The sequence below is a fragment of the Scyliorhinus torazame genome, chromosome 5 (genome assembly GCF_047496885.1).
Source record: "Scyliorhinus torazame isolate Kashiwa2021f chromosome 5, sScyTor2.1, whole genome shotgun sequence".
Taxonomy (NCBI): domain Eukaryota; kingdom Metazoa; phylum Chordata; class Chondrichthyes; order Carcharhiniformes; family Scyliorhinidae; genus Scyliorhinus; species Scyliorhinus torazame.
Genome location: NC_092711.1, coordinates 289,915,187 through 289,932,549, shown reverse-complemented (window position 1 = coordinate 289,932,549; position 17,363 = coordinate 289,915,187). Strand labels below are relative to the sequence as shown.

General features: G+C 45.9%; 1 protein-coding gene across 6 annotated transcripts in view; it reads right to left on the bottom strand.

Annotated features, from left to right (window-relative positions):
- Positions 1-5,928, bottom strand: part of chrdl2 (chordin-like 2) — a 64,717-nt gene extending 58,789 nt beyond the window's left edge. The window contains exons 1-4 of one of the 6 annotated variants that reach the window (XM_072505722.1): positions 5,343-5,928; positions 3,678-3,853; positions 2,105-2,217; positions 1,045-1,141 (exon numbers count right to left, since the gene is read on the bottom strand). In XM_072505722.1, the coding sequence (XP_072361823.1) occupies positions 1,045-1,141; positions 2,105-2,217; positions 3,678-3,786 (319 nt within the window). In that variant the 5' untranslated portion in view covers positions 3,787-3,853; positions 5,343-5,928. Of the gene's footprint in view, positions 1-1,044; positions 1,142-2,104; positions 2,218-3,677; positions 3,854-4,106; positions 4,129-4,204; positions 4,364-4,596; positions 4,690-4,815; positions 4,838-5,342 lie in introns of those variants that run through there. The other 5 variants (XM_072505717.1, XM_072505719.1, XM_072505718.1 and 2 more) reach the window with 5 other exon arrangements.
- Between the last annotated feature and the right edge of the window lie 11,435 nt (positions 5,929-17,363).

The following is a 17,363-nucleotide window of genomic DNA, read 5'->3' as shown; positions in this document are numbered from 1 at the left end:
GAGAGTGAATGTGCAAAGAGATGTTTTGCTTATGATTATGGCGATTCTTCTGATACTAGTTATTTAATATAACTGATCTCTATAATTGAGTCAAAAATGAGAATTGATTCCTTAACATATCTTCCACAGTCCTACTGAATGAGATACTGTAGACAACAGTTACTTTCAACATTCACTAAAATAATGTCCAGTCTATGCATTATGATAGCTCCTGTGGCTGGATACTTAAATCTACAAAACTCTGAACTTTTTTGAAGTTATGAAAGTAAAACATAGATGACAATGATAGCTCATGATTCAAAGCTTGATAAACTTCAGGGTCAACCATAATTTTCAGCAGTTTTGCAACAATGGAAAAGTGCACTAAGATAAATAAGGCACCCCACACAATGTGTGTGTGTATATATGTAGCAATTAGGCTGCAGTTATACTACATCTATATTTGGGCTAGCCCCACCTGTTCAAATTTGCAGGCTGCAGATTAGAATTCAACTGACGACTGATCTTGTCTAATTGGTGACAAAGTAAAGCAGAAATGGAATTTGTGAGTGTATTGGAAAGGCAGATAAATATTTGTACGAGTCCATCCAAAGTGTTAGCAGTCCTAGACTGTTTAATGGACACATGCAAATTCTAAGTGGTGGGAGAATGTATCCATACACGTTGGTGATGGCTTTTCCGCAGCTAAAACGTGTCATGTAAATTCTGAGTCTAGAGATCAGGGTGTTAAGTTCCAGGGACTGACCCAGGGTGGAGATTGCCACTTTTCCACATCGAAGCACATCAGAAACTGCTTCACGTTGAAGCGCAGGTGACAATTTAACTCCCTTGTCTTCGTCTTCAATATGTACAGCAGATTTTTTTTAAAGGCAGTCTATTCTGCCAATTTTCTGGAAATGACTGATAAACTCTCACAAACCCCCTGGTCAATGTAAATTAAACCGAACAGACCACACTCCATGCCGCCTCTCCTCTCCTCTCCTCTCCCCTCTCCTCTCCCGGAACCTATGCAGACGGAAAGAGAGGAAATGGTGCCCTTATTACCTGGTGAGCAACGAGGGCAACATTGCTGTGGTGGTGTCACTGGGCTGGAACAGTGGATACTCGGGCATTTCACTCGATTGCAAACCACGTGCCCATTCTGGAAGTATAAACCCCGTGTTAGTCATTCAGTTACAAATCCAGAGATTGTATCAAATAAAGCTAACAGTTCTGAATTGGAATGGCTGCAATTTAACATTATCTAGGGTTCACAGTTAAATGGCCGCAGGTAACAGGCAGCCGAGTGTCATTGAGAACACACATAAAGTACATTATTTTGCTACAATATTATCTTACTCTGTAAAATGTTGAAATATAAAATCTATACAAAGATGCAACATTTCTAAAATCCGGCTGTGTCTCCTGTACAGCCTCTATAAGATTGGTTGAATATAGCTTTTAAACGCGCGACTCGTGTATTTTAATGTTTTCATCTCAGGCTCATTGGCTTTGCTGTTGTGATCGACTTTTGCCAGGTTGGGTTGTGCTGTTGCACTCCTGAAGCGCGCTAGCGAATTAAGTTGTAAATTGCTGGGTCCATGTCCACGATGTTCCCTCTGCATCTCTCGACTTTGACTATCGAGCCCATCACATGCAGTGGGGTTTACTTTCGCGTGGTTTGCACTCTGGACACTTCTGGTTTCATCAATTGTGACTTCGCCAAAAGCGATCCCAATCAAGGGGTGAGGATAAGGTTAGGGAAGTCCGCGGACTCGAAGAATTGCATTTAAAAAGTGTTGTTTTAATAAAGAATGGCTCACGCAGTATCTCCACGCCATTTTACTGGTAAACACAGCATGCCTACGAAAAGTTTTTTTTTTGGGGGGGGGGGGGGGTTATTTCAGCACGTGGACGCTCTTCGGGGACCAAGGTTAGACTATCGCCAAGCTTCTAAAGTGCCCACAGCTGGGGTTTCTAAAATGACAGCGCTCCAATCTTTTCTATTTGGCTGTACGTATTGCAGTGTCTGAACACTCTGTTCCATTATCAACTCAATGACTCTATTTGCTGAGGCTTACTTGACGCTTAGATTTTAGTGGAAGAAAGGATGCTTGTAATGTACCTCCGAGCAAAGACAGTTTATACAATAGACGAATCCATAGGGCTCCAGGTAAGGGTGCCATCTCTCTCCTATCCGATACTTCTTATCTTGGAACACACACAATGTGTCTGACTCTGTTGAGGGAAATGTAACAACAGGGCCAGTCAATGCCTTGTCATGTGAAACACCGACTACCGGTAACCGGACCTCATGAAAGCCACATTTCATTAACACAGCCGAATAACGAGGGTCTTAAAGAGGCACATACACCAACCTGGGGTATTTCCAGTGGCGACCCAGTGTATCTGACCATGCGCTGTAAAGGTCAAATGTGGGAGCCGCATCGTCAGTCAGATGCAATGAAAGCAATATGGACATGAACTCATCATTCCGCTGAAATGTCCCGCCCCCGGACTATTGGGCAATGTTAAAATACCTTCTGTTTTGAACCATCCTTCTAAACCCAATAAGGTAGAGGGTAAAGATGCTCAAACACAGACCCTCCAGGCAGATTTACATGAACTGAACTCACAGCAAACGGTGGCCGCAGGTTATGTGGATACTGTGCATGTCCTCTGGAGCAGCACCTCAGCAGCATATTTATACTCTACACACCCCTGCACCCGCAGTATTTTGCTGCTGCAGCCCAACACCGACATTATGTTAGGCACACTGGCAAATTTACAAAACCTGCAGTCAAAACATTGTCCTTGGACAAGTAGGGGGTGAGGGCGAGTATGTTCAGATGCCAAATCCCGCGCGCTTCTGTTTTAATTGTTGTTAAAAGGAAAATACCATTTCAGTTAACCCAGGGATTCAAACTCAGCATCAGGGTCAAACTTAGAGTCCTTGACACAGTTTGCTTTAGGGTTCGATTTAACAAAACCTGCGATTGAGGGATGTGTCGGCAGTCACTGTTAACAGAAACTGCAGCAGTATTTCGGATTGGGCTCAGATTTAACGTTGTGCCGAGAGGCACCATTGAGGTCTCGGACCAGAGTCATGGTAAACTGAGGGACTATTCACGTTGGGTGCGAGTTTAAGCAGATGTGGAATTATTTGGAGCTGCGGCTTCAATTCCAGTTAGAAACCGGATCCGCCCTTTGAGGTCGGGCTCCGAATAGCAGACAGGTAACTGCGCATAATTTGGTTTGAAAAGGGCCAAATGGAACCTTAGCGTCAATGAGCCGAGAGTTTGGACCCTGGCAGCTGAGTGGATGGTCTTGTGTTGGGGTTTCGGGGGTTGCTTTGGGGCATAACGGGCATTGGGACCAACATGAAGACTGTGACCGTGGACTCTTTCCAAGGTCAAGAATATGAAGAGGTTTGCCTTTCACACAAAGCCCATTCTGCCCCGGCGCTGGGAGCCGGCAGTCGGCACGCAGTCTCAGACCAGAATGAAACAATAACAGTAGTAATCTTTGAAATAACAAATCAAATATTTTGCAGCACGGGGTGAGCCAGCCCTGTTTTTTTTGGGGGGGGGGGGGGGGGCGGGGGACACACGCCTGCATCTTTTGTTGATGTTAGAGTGAAGCCCCTTTGACCAGCCGGCGTGGAAGAGACCAATGGGGCGCTATTCGCCCAAACTTACGTTTGCCCAGCTCAGCTCTGCCTGCCGCCTCCACCTCGAGGAGCAGAACGGCGCAGTAAAGGACGAGGCCAAGTTCCTCTCTGCTCGCCTGTCTCCAGATCGCTCTCATCCTTCAACCCGATTGGGAAAAGTTCAGCAGAACCGCTCCGGGAGAGGGGGAAAGAAATAGGGGAGATCTGTGTTTTGAAGGAAAAGGAGAAGGTTACTGAATTCAAATTGAGGTGTAGCCACTTCTTTCCCCCACAACCCCCGTCCCCCGCTTTTTTTTTATTTGATAGGAGATACACCCAGAGCGCGCAACAAATCCCACAGACACGCGTTACTTTCCTTCCAAAATAAATTACTGCGTATTTTGAAACACATTCCACACATCCTCCTGACACAGCCACTTCCACGCACGCATGGCATATTTAAGGCTAATACGCATACCATCCTGGATTCTTATGTTTGAAGATCTATTAACACTCTGGCGTTATACATTTAGTGGGCATTTAAAACAGCGCCGCGCTGATCCCAATGTTCCTCACAATCATCATTCAGAGGCATCATTGCACGTTCCGCTTGGCACAGACTCCTATCAAGCCCCTGCTGTCGCACATTTTACATGTTTATCCCATTCTTAAAGTTACACAGCCAATACGCAGAGTGGACAGGTAAAGAAAGTCCTTAATCCATCTCACTGCTTGCTCCACAAACCGATTCAAATTCGAATTGAGTCCAATTCATGGTCTCCGCAAGAGAGAGACATACAGGACCCAAGCTGACAAGCCCCTCATCTTGGGCTTGACCTGCTCCATTGTGTCCAGTTGCACCCTGAAATGACCAATCTGTGCAATTTCTATGCAATTTCCCCCATAAATTACTTTCCTGAGATGCTGACCTCTAATCCCACCCAAGCAAGGGGAAATCATGCTAATACCCAATCAGCTGTCAGGAACAGTCTGGATAATATTCCGGCAGGACTCCACTGTATCAACTGACATTAATTACGATCCAAATCAAAATTTTAAAAATCGTGCTTCCCCCCCCCCCCCTACAATTTGTGCACAAGCTTGCTTTGCTCCAGTTGTCTATTTATCTCTGTAAGGTGTGATATCACATTCCCGGTGCGGAAAGCTGCGGTTATTTCCAACCCTACTATTTCTGAAATAGACGGGGACGTCCAGATTTGACCAGCCTGACTTGCAACAGTATTTTATTTCTGAAGGCTGTCCCGCCGACCGTCCAGTGAACGAGTGTGTTTTTGGGGGTGGGGTAGAGGTGGTGTGGTGTGTGGGGAAAGGTGGGGGCGGGGGGAGCTCCTGATGTGTTGTAACTTAGCCGGAGTTACTGGAGCTGACATTCAGCATTTCCTGGCCTGCCCGCTGGTGAAGGCTGGCCAAGATTTGAAATTAGCTGGCTCTTACGCTACTGTCTGAATATTAAGACACACTGGTAAAAATGCTTATTTAAAGAAGAAATAGAAAGGTGCGTGTACAGTTATCCAATGCCATGTAGAATTTTACAGCAATGTCACAAAGTAACCGAATCAAAACATTGGCCACGAAAGGGTTTAATCTTCTGCAATCGCAGTTCCAATAATTACCACGACCAAATTATCTCACACATGACATTGGCTCTGTTCTAACTGCTCTGACAATCTAGTGACAATAAGCAATGACTTACCAGGAGCGCTCCTCGCCGCAGGATTTGGGGTGAATATTAAAAGGTTGTGTCCCCCACCCCCACAGCAGCACGGGAGCAGCACGGGACCCAGAGCCGCGTTGAGACGATGCGCTCTTGGTGATTTGTGACAACAACCCTTCAGCTTTTCAAACGGGCTGAGGTGGAGAGAGCAGCGCACGGAGAACGAGTGCAAAATGCTCAGTTGGAGAGTTCAACTCCGACTGGTTTGGTAGATACGCGATTCTTCTTTTCAAAATATGTCCCTTAACACCAAACAAAAAAAAACAGTGGTGGGAGGGAGGGAGGATAGACATCTATCAACACCTTGCGATGAGAGGTTCAACTCGGAGTGTGTGTGTGTGTGACTTTCTGGGCAGCAGGGCGCTGGAGTTTGCAGACAATGAACTCATATCACCAACTCTCTCTCTCTCTCTGACCGACAGTCTGATGAGCAAAAACGTTGCCCTGGTGTTTGATGTTCACACTTTCATTTTCTCCCCGAGCGTAGCGTTTGTGAGATCTCTCAGGTGGCCGAATTCCACTAGGTTAGAGTAACTCAGCAGCGACCCTCACTGGGCTGCGTCCCCCTGTGTCAGCTTGTCAGCCACTTGCAAATCACAGGCTGAGGACAGACCAGTTAGGGCGGATCAATCAGTGGTGGACGGACGGGTGGTGTATTTTAACACCCTCACCCCCCCCCCCCCCCCCCCCCCGCGTTTCAAACCCCCTGCCACACATGTGACCTGATGGGAAGAATTGGAAGCGCCAATATCAGGCCAACTTTAAAACAAGGCGCCTGGACAGGCGCTGGGAGACTCTCAGAGGAGTCGAGAGCCCATCACAAACCGTGAAAGCGCCAAACTTCACTTCCTCTCAATTGGCAAACTCGCTACAACTTAATACTTATCATCGGAAGGCTAAATTAGCACAATAGAGCCCCGGAGAACAAAAGAATGTATTCAGCGGAATGCAAATTCGAAAACTCGCCTTATAATAAAAGAGGCTGGCGGTGAAATGAATGGTGAACTGCCAACAAATTCTAAGCCGTCAAAAAAAATGCAGTAGAAACAGATTTTAATCTAATAATTAAGATTTTTTTTTTACGGGGACGACAAAGAGAACTGATGCAGTTTGGAAACTTCAGTAACAGGACCCAGGACAGACTGCAATTAACAACTCCCTCGTATTTCTCCTTCCAGCCCTCGGCACGTAACCCACTGTGTGAACGTTTCGCAGTTTCCAAACTCTCGAGTTGCCGAAAATCATCTGGCTTGGGGCAATGCCATTTTATTTGTGTCATGGTATAAAATAAAGCGATTGTGTTCAACTAATTGTGGCATGGCGCTGCATTAAATAGTTTGTCAGAGTTGTAGAGAGAGAGAAAGAGCCATTTCGTTCTGTACTAAAAAGTCCATGATCTGATGCAAAATTCAGCAAAATGTTTTCCGTGAACGACAAGTGTTCTGCAGCATGTTAAACCCACATGCTACATGATAAGTGAAGTCCCCGGCCACTGAGCAGATCATTTTCTTTAGCAAATGGGACATGTCCTTGGGCTGGGGTCAGTCACATTTGCAGAATTACGGCTAAAGACCCCGTTGCCATTCCTCAGGTGCCCTACAACCTCCAGGTACAGATTTCATATTTAAATAAAATAATGGTGGGTTTGCAAATAAGATTTTAGATGGTTAACTGGTAGACCTGGATTGACTTTTCCTCTTCCCTTCCCCATATTCACCATTCCCCAAATAACGGATAGATTACCAAACGGATAGTCTCCTTCATCAAATTATCAACAGTATGTAAATGATTGAGAATTTAACGCATCGACAACGCAGGGTTTATAAAAGTTAATACAAAATGCAATGTGCTGTGGACCTTTCATCTTTATTCTGCAAGTTCAGACCTGTATTTTGCAACTTTTTCTAATTATGTGTCCATTTAAATGGTCATAATTGTGCAATCCTTTTATTATTTCATACTTTATTTTAATTTTAATGATTGTCCAGAATTAATTCCGACCTCAGGTGACTGTGTGGAGGCTGCACATTCTCCCCGTCTCTACCTGGGTTCCCCCGTGTACTCCGGTTTCCTCCCACAGTCCAAAGATGTGCAGGTTAGGTGGATTGGCCATGCTAAATTGCCCCTTAGTGTTCAAAAGGTTAGGTCGGGTTACGGGGATAGTGTGGAGGTATGGGCTTAGCTGAGGTGCTCTTTCCAAGGGCCGGTGCAGAATCAATGGGATGAATGGCCTCCTTCTGCACTGTAAATTCTATGATTCTCTGTTCTAAATTATGATTACTTGTTTTATTTGACTCCTCATCACAACTCAGCACCTGCTGCCACAATGATTTTTCAATAAACCCACCCCAAAAATATTACGGTCCCATTGCTCCTGTGCTTTGCCCCATTTGCAACTGGGCCAATGGGACAAAGTGACCCTGGGTTCAGTCAGGGCTGTTAACTCGCACCATCCTGCATGACCATAGGAATGGTGTTGTTTGGCCCAAGTGCTCTCAGATTGTAGGGAGAAAATGTAGTCAAGAATTGTGAAATTCAATGAGGCCCACAAGAGGATGAGAATGCACCATGAACCCACAGTCCATTCTAGGCAACACAAAGACGTTATACTGTCTGCTCCTTCACATGACCCCAGTGTGCAACCAGCTGCTGCCATACTGTTGAGTGGCTTTGTGACTGAGCAGACGGTGCAGGTAAATTGTGAGAGTTAGCCGGCACATCTTAAAGAGGAGGTGTACATTGACTGGAGCTGATGTTGGAAGTAGCTGAGGAAGCATGCCTGGCCTGCAAGAGGGGGAGCAATGGTGCAACAGGGTAGAGAGCACACTCCAATGTTTTCCAGCCGATCATAATCAAAATATGGCAAGAAATAGGAAGAACCGCTTCTAATGAAAGTATATCTCTCCTTAAGGAAACTAAAACTATATAGTGTACTACAGGTGCAGTCTCATCAATGCCTTATAGAGTTGTAGCAAGTCTTCCCTACTTTTATTCTCTATCCCCCTTGCAATAAAAGCCAACATTACATTTTCCTTCCTAATTTTTAAAAATATGTTTTTTTTTAAATTCCATCATATACAAAACCATACAACGCAATTAACCAAAATTACACAATAGAAGAAAGAGACTAAAAGCAAAAGCACATATTAACTTTAACCCCCAAAACTGAACAAAGCCACCTATCAGCTTACGGTGACTAGCTCCTTAAAAAAAGAAATGAATGGCTGCCATCTCAGGTAGAACCCTTCTACCGATCGTCTAATGGTGTACTTAAACTTCTCCAAATGTACAAAAAACGTGTGGTCACCCAACCAAGCTGAGGCACTGGGTGGAGTTGGAGACCTCCACCTAAACAGAACTCACCTCCAGGCTATCAACGAGGCAAAGGTGAGGACATCCACCTTCACCCCCATCTGAAACACAGGAGAATCTGATACCTCACACATGGCCACCACCAGACTTGGATCCAACTCAACATTGAATGTCTCTGACATGGTGTTCAAGAAAGAGGCCCACAAGCTTACCAACTGGGGACAAGACCAGAAAATATGTGTGGGTAGCTGGCCTCTGAGAACAGCGTTCACACTTGTCCTCCACTCAAGTGAAAACTCCACTCATCCACACACTTACCAGATGCACTCTTTGCACCACCTTGAATTGAATCAAACTTAGCCGAGCACATGAAGACGTGTGATTGGCCCTGTGAAGGGCCTCATTCCACACCTCACCATCGGGCGGAACGGTAGCACAGTGGCTAGCCTTGTTGCTTCACAACATCAGGGTCCCAGGTTCGATTCCCTCTTGCCCTGGCTGTACAAAGTCTGCACGTTCTCCCTGTGTCTGCCTGGGTTTCCTCCGGGTGCTCCGGTTTCCTGCCACAAGTCCCGAAAGACGGGCTGTTAGGTGATTTGGACATTCTGAATTCTCCCTCTGTGTACCCGAACAGATGCCAGAATGTGGCGACTAGGGACTTTTCACAGTAACTTCATTGCAGTGTTACTGTAAGCCTACTTGTGACAATGAAGATTATTATCATTCAGAATGGCACCCAGTTCACCCTCCCATTTCATCCTCACCTCACTCAACGGAGCTCCCTCTGCTGAGAGGATATGGCCATATATACTGAAAATAGTCCCTCCCCCCTCATCAGACCCAGTCAAAGACAAAATCCTCTTCAACAGGGAAGAGGGTGGTGGCAAAGAAAGGAGAAGAAAGCCTTGTGCGGAAAATCAAGAATCTGAAAGTCCCTGAAAAGACTGGAATCAGGCAGTTGGAATTTCTCCGTCAGCTCCTTAAAACTGAAAAACGTTCCCTCCCCAAACAGGTCTCCAAACCCTTTCCCTCCCATGACTTAAACACCGAGTCCAAACCCGCTGGCAGAAAAAGGTGGTTGTTGCAGATGGGGGCTAGCGAAGACAGGGAACAGAGCTTAAAATGCTGCCTGAAGTGCTTCCAGATTCTCAGGGGGAACACCAACACTGGATTCAGGGAAAATTGCACCAAGGCTAGAAACAGTGCAGGAACTTGCTTCCAATCATTCCCATATAGAACCAGGATCACTGAACCACAACAATAGCTTCTGAATATTGGCTGCCTAATAGTAAAACATTAAATTGGGTAGAGCCAAGCCCCCTGACTGCCTATCTCTTTGAAGTAAAGCCCCACAGACCTTGGAGTCTTCCCCGCCCAAACAAAGGAGGACATTAATTTGTTGATTTTGACAAAAAAGGGAGAAAAACGGAGAGACATTGAAAAATAAATAAAAATCTTGCGAGTGCAAGAAAAGTTACTATTCTGAACCCTGCCCGCCAAAGACAGGGTGAGGTGACCCCACATCTGTAAGTATAACTTGACACTATCAACCAGATTAGTGTAATTTAATTTATGAAACAAGGCTCAATTGTGGGCCGTCCAGATCACCAGATAACAAAATCTTGTCTTGGCAAGACGAAAAGGTAGTATCCCCAGTTGGGCTCTCCTCCCCGACGGGTTGACCAGGAATCATTAACCCTTGTCCACGTTCAACTTATACCCAGAGAAGGAGCCAAAACTCCTAAGCAGCTTCATTATCTCATCAATAGAGAGAGGGTACTAGGCCTTGAGGGGCTTTTACTTACAGAGTTACAGGCCAAGAGCTGGAAGATGGAATGAGAGAGAGTAGCTCTTTCTTAGAACATAAGAAAACAAGAACTTGGAGCAGGAGTAGACAATTTAGCCTCCCGAGTCTGTTCCACCATTTAATATGATCGTGGCTAATCTCATCATTGCCTCATCTCCACCGTCCTGCCCATTCTCCATAACCCTTCAACCCATTACTAATTAAAAGTCTGTCCAATTCTTCAAATTTATTCACTGTCCCAGCATCCACCGCACTCTGGGGTACTGAATTCCACAGATTCACAACTCTTTGTGAGAAGTAGTTTCTCCTCATCTCTGTTTTAAATTTGCTCCCGCTTATCCTGAGAGTATGACCTCTCATTCTAGAATGCTCCATAAGAGGAAGCATCCGCTCCATGTTGATTTTATTCATACCTTTTAACATGTTATATACCTCAATTTGATCTCCCCTCATTCTTCTAAACCCCAGAGTGTATAGTCTCAATCCCTTCTGAACTGCCTCCAATTCCACTACTCCTTTGTTCAAATAAGGGGCCCCAAACTGTGCACAATATGAGAGAATACAAAAGTTTTTGATATGTATAAAAATAGTAAAGGGGGAGAGGAGCTGATACATATAGGTACGGGATATGGCTGAGGTACTAAATTAGAAAATTGCATCTATCTTCACCAAGAAAGAAGACGTTACCCAAGTCATGATGAAAGATGGGTTTAAAATCAATAAGGAGAGTATATTAAAGTGGCTGGCTGAATTAAAAAGTTGATAAGTCACCAGGACCGGAGGAGGTGCATCCAATGATATTGAAGGAAGTAAGGGTGGAAATTGCAGACGCATTTGCCACGTATTTCCAGCCTTTCCAGGTTGAGTCAGAGGACTGGAGAATTACAAATGTTACACCCATGTGCAAAACATAGTAAGGATTAGCCCAGCAAATACATGCTAGTCAGTTGAACCTTGGCGGTGGAGAAGCTTTTACCAACAATAATTTGGTATAAGATTAATAGTTACTTGGGAACTTGGGAAAATGTGAGTTGGTTAATGAAACCAGCAGGACGTGGTAAGGGAAAATAATGCACTAGTCAATTGATGAGATAATGGAGCGGGTAGATGAGATTAAAGCAGTTGATTTAGTGTACAAGGACTTTCAAAAGGCATTTGATGAAGTTCCACACAACAGACTTGCAACAAATGTACAGCTCAAGGAATAAAAGGTATAGTATAACACAATGGACACATAATTGGCTGAGTGACTGGAAACAGAGTTGTCGTGAACAGTTGTTTCTTGGACTGAAGAGAGGTTTAGAGTGAGGTTCTCCAGGTATTGATGTTAGGAGCCCTGCTCTTATTGTTGTATATTAATGACCTAATCTTTGATGTTCATCGTGGCCGGAGACTTCAACAAGGCCAACCTCAAGAGTGTACTGCCCAAATTCCACCAGCACATCTCCTGTCCCATCAGGGGCGACAACACTCTTAACCACTGCTACTCAAAAATCAAGGGCGCCTACCGTTCCATCCCCGACCGCACTTTGGGAAATCAGACCATAAGACGGTGCTCCTTCTCCTGGCATACAAGCAGAAACTCAAGCGGGAGAATCCAGCTAAGAAGGTTGTGCAGTGCTGGTCCGAGGAGACAGAAGAGCTCTTACGTGACTGCTTAGAGACAGTGGACTGGTCCATATTTAAGAACTCAGCGACCAACTTAAATGAGTATGCCACCACCGTCACAGATTTCATCAGCAAATGTGTGGACGACTGCGTGCCAAAGAAAGCAGTACGTGCGTTCCCCAACCGGAAACCATGGCTCAATCGCGAGATTGACTCCCTACTGAAGGACAGATCTGAGGGGTTCAAGACAGACGACCCTGACCTATACAAGAAATCCAGGTCCGACCTCCGCAAAGCAATCCGAGATGCCAAGAGAGAATATCAAACCAAGCTAGAGTCACAGACAGATTCTCGGCGGTTGTGGCAAGGACTAAACAACATAACAGGCTACAAAGCAAAGCGAACAGTATCTCTGACAGCAGCGCACTCCTCCCCGATGAACTCAATGCATTCTATGCTCGGTTCGAGCAGGTAACCAACAATCCGCCGTTGAGTGCCCCAGCAGCCCATAATTCACCCATACCCACCATCACAGCTTCCGAAGTCAGATTCGCCTTCTTGAAAGTGAATCCTCGGAAGGCGATGGGCCCGGAAGGGATCCCTGGTCGTGCGCTCAGAGCCTGCGCGGACCAGCTGGCAGAGGTATTCACGGACATCTTTAACCTGTCCCTACTCCACTCCGAGGTCCCCACCTGCTTTAAGAAGACTAGCATAATACTGGGACCAAAGAAGAACCAGGGAACATGCCTGTCCAGTGGCCCTGACTTCAGTCGTAATGAAGTGCTTCGAGAGATTGATCATGAAGCGCATCACCTCCATACTCCCAGAACGCCTTGATCCACTGCAATTCGCATACCGCTGCAACCGGTCGACATCAGATGCCATTTCCCTGGCCCTACACTCATCCCTAGAGCATCTCAAAAACAAAGATTCCTATATCAGAGTCCTATTTATTGACTACAGCTCCGCATTCAACACCATAACCCCAGCCAAGCTCATATCAAAGCTCCAAAACCTAGGACTTGGCTCCCCACTCTGCAACTGGATCCTTGACTTTCTGACCCACAGACCACAATCAGTAAGAATGAACAACAACACCTCCTACACAATAGTCCTCAACACCGGGGCCCCGCAAGGCTGCGTACTTAGCCCCTACTCTACTCCCTGTATACACACGACTGCGTGGCAAAACTTAGTTCTCTCTCTTTCTCCGGGCCTAATTTCAGGAGCCGTTCGGAGGAGGAGGAGCAGTCTCTGTGAGTATAAAAACCTAACGGTGACTTCATTTTCCAGTTTTCCCACCCAAAAGTGACGTCAGAGGGAAGATGTGATCTGATTGGTTGATAGCAAATCTGCCCCAAATTTTAAAAAAACACAGCTAAACTCGTAAACTTAAATTAAACTAATTAATTAATTAGTGATGGCTGGTCAGGTGATGTGCTTGAGCTGCTTGATGTGGGAGCTGGCAGATCCCATTGCGAGCTGCAGCGACCACATCTGCAGTAAGTGTTGGCTGCTCGAAGAGCTCCGGCTCAGAGTTGATGAGCTGGAGTCTGAGCTTCAAACACTGAGGCACATCCGCGAGGGGGAGACTTACCTGGACACTGTGTTTCAGGAGGCAGTCACACCTGTCAGAGTAAGTAGTTTAAATCCTGCCAATGGCCAGGGACAGCAGGGTGTGACTGCAAGTCAGGCAGGTAAAGGGAACCAGCAGTCAGGAACTCAGGAGCCTCAGCCCTTGACCCTGTCCAACAGGTATGAGGCACTTGCTCCCTGTGTGGATGGCGAACAGGGCTGCAGGAAGGATGAGTCAGCTGACCAAGGCACCATGGTTCAGCAGGCCATTCAAGGGGAGGGAGTAAATAGGCAAGTTGTAGTTGTTGGGGATTCTATTATCAGGGGGATAGATAGTATCCTTTGCGAGCAGGATAAAGAGTCCCGCATGGTATGTTGCCTGCCCGGTGCTAGGGTGCGGGACATCTCTGACCAGCTTGAAAGGATACTGGAGAGGGAGGGGGAGGATCCAGTTGTTGTGGTCCATGTCGGTACCAACAACATAGGCAAGTCTAGAAAAGAGGACCTGTTTAGAGATTATAAAGAGCTAGGATTCAAATTAAAAAACAGGTCCTCAAGGGTCATAATCTCCGGATTACTGCCCGAGCCACGTGCAAATTGGCATAGGGAGGCAAGAATAAGGGAAGTTAACACGTGGCTGAAAGAGTGGTGTGGGAAAGAGGGGTTCCTTTTCATGGGACACTGGCATCAGTTCTGGGACAGGGGGGACCTATACCGTTGGGATGGTCTCCACCTGAACCGAGCTGGGAAAAGAATAAATAGGGTGGTCAATAGGACTTTAAACTAGAGATTGGGGGGGAAGGGATAGTCAGGGAACCAAGAGGTGAAGTAATCAGTGGGAAGCGTAGCTGCTTAGGAATACAAAAAAGCACGAAAAGACAAAACTCAGGAGAGGTTACGATAGTCCCAATCCCACAAAATATGACACAGTGTATGGAAAGGCTCAGTAAACCAAGGTCCACCACACTAAGAAAACAATAAGGGACGGTCAATAGAGAATTAAAGGTGCTATATTTAAATGCGCGCAGTGTACGGAACAAGGTAGATGAGCTTGTGGCCCAGATTGTGACTGGCAGGTATGATGTGGTAGGCATCACAGGGACGTGGTTGCAGGGGGTTCAGGACTGGCATTTAAACATCCAGGGATTCACAACCTATCGAAATGACAGAGAGGTGGGCAGAGGGGGCGGGATTGCCTTGTTAATTAGGAATGAAATTAAATCAATAGCACTAAACGACATAGGGTCAGATGATGTGGAGTCTGTGTGGGTAGAGTTGAGGAATCACAAAGGCAAAAAAACCATAATGGGAGTTATGTACAGGCCTCCTAACAGTGGTCAGGACCGGGGGCACAAAATGCACCACGAAATAGAAAGTGCATGTCAGAAAGGCAAGGTCACAGTGATCATGGGGGACTTCAATATGCAGGTGGACTGGGTAAATAATGCTGCCAGTGGACCCAAGGAAAGGGAATTAATTGAATGTTTACAGGAGGGCTTTTTGGAACAGCTTGTGATGGAGCCCACAAGGGAACAGGCCATTCTGGACTTTGTGTTATGTCATGAGCCAGACTTGATTATGCTGAAGTGCAAAGGGACTTGGGAGTCCTAGTCCAGGATTTTCTAAAGGTAAACCTGCAGGTTGAGTCCGTAATTAAGAAACCAAATGCAATGTTGTCATTTATCTCAAGAGGCTTGGAATATAAAAGCAGGGATGTACTTCTGAAGCTTTATAAAGCATTAGTTAGGCCCCATTTAGAATACTGTGAGCAGGTTTGGGCCCCACACCTCAGGAAGGACATACTGGCACTGGAGCGGGTCCAGCGGAGATTCACACGGATGATCCCAGGAATGGTAGGCCTAACATACGATGAACGTCTGAGGATCCTGTGATTATATTCATTGGAGTTTAGGAGGTTGAGGGGAGATCTAATAGAAACTTACAAGACAATGAATGGCTTAGATAGGGTGGACGTAGGGAAGTTGTTTCCATTAGCAGGGGAGACTAGGACCCGGGGGCACAGCCTTAGAATAAAAGGGAGTCACTTTAGAACAGAGATGAGGAGAAATTTCTTCAGCCAGAGAGTGGTGGGTCTGTGGAATTCATTGCCACAGAGGGCGGTGGAGGCCAGGACGCTGAGTGTCTTTAAGACAGAAGTTGATAAATTCTTGATTTCTCAAGGAATTAAGGGATATGGAGAGAGAGCGGGCAAATGGAGTTGAAATCAGCCATGATTGAATGGTGGAGTGAACTCGATGGGCCGAATGGCCTTACTTCCGCTCCTATGTCTTATGGTCTTAGTTCCAACTCCATCTACAAGTTTGCTGACGATACGATCATAGTGGGCCGGATCTCGAATAATGACGAGTCCGAATACAGGCGGGAGATAGAGAACCTAGTGGAGTGGTGCAGCGACAACAATCTCTTGCTCAATGCCAGCAAAACTAAAGAGCTGATCATTGACTTCAGGAAGCAAAGTACGGTACACACCCCTGTCAGCATCAACGGGGCTGAGGTGGAAATGGTTAGCTGTTTCAAATTCCTAGGGGTGCACATCTCCAAAAATCTGCCCTGGTCCACCCACGTCGACGCTACCACCAAGAAAGCAGACAGCGCCTATACTTCCTCAGGAAACTAAGGAAAGTTTGCATGTCCACATTAACCCTTGCCAACTTTTACAGATGCACCATAGAAAGCATCCTATTGGGCTGCATCACAGCCTGGTATGGCAACTGCTCGGCCCAGGACCGCAAGAAACCTCAGAGAGTTGTGAACACCGCCCAGTCCATCTCACGAACCTGCCTCCCATCCATTGACTCCATCTACACCTCCTGCTGCCTGGGGGAAAGCGGGCAGCATAATCAAAGATCCCTCTCACCCAGCTTACTTACTCTTCCAACTTCTTCCATCGGGCAGGAGATACAGAAGTCTGAGAACACGCACAAACAGACTCAAAAACAGTTTCTTCTCCACAGTTACCAGACTCCCAAATGACCCTCTTATGGACTGACCTCATTAACACTACAGTATGCTTCATTTGATGCCAGTGCTTATGTAGTTACATTGTATATGTTGTGTTGCCCTATTATGTATTTTCTTTTATTCCCTTTTTGTCCCATGTACTTACTGATCTGTTGAGCTGCTCGCAGAAAAATACTTTTCACTGTACCTCGGTACACGTGGCAATAAGCAAATCCAATCCATCCAGGGCCAAAATTTCAAAATTTGTGGATGACAAAATCTTGGAACTGTGAGGAAAATGGAGATAAAGTTCAAAAGGACATAGACAGGTTGGGCAAACAAGTGGCAGATGAAATTTAATGTGGAGGATTGTGAAAGTATTTATTCTGGGAAAAAGAATGAGGGAACAATATAAAGGGTATAATTCTAAAGGAAGCGGAGAAGCAGAAGGACCTTGAGCTTTTTGTGCACAAATGATTGAAGATGACAGGTCACATTGAGAATGTTAGGCTATCCATGTGACAAGGATTGGTAAAAGAATAATATGGGTTCCTTATTGGGGTCAGGAGGTGAGTCACTTGCTGGAGGATTCCTAGCCTTTGACCTGCTCTGGTAGTCACAGTATTAATCCGGCTAGTCCATTTCAATTTCTGACCACTGGTAACCCCCAGGATGTTGATTGTGGGTGATTCAGTGATGGTAGTGCCATTGAATGTCAAGGGGCAATGGTTAGATCC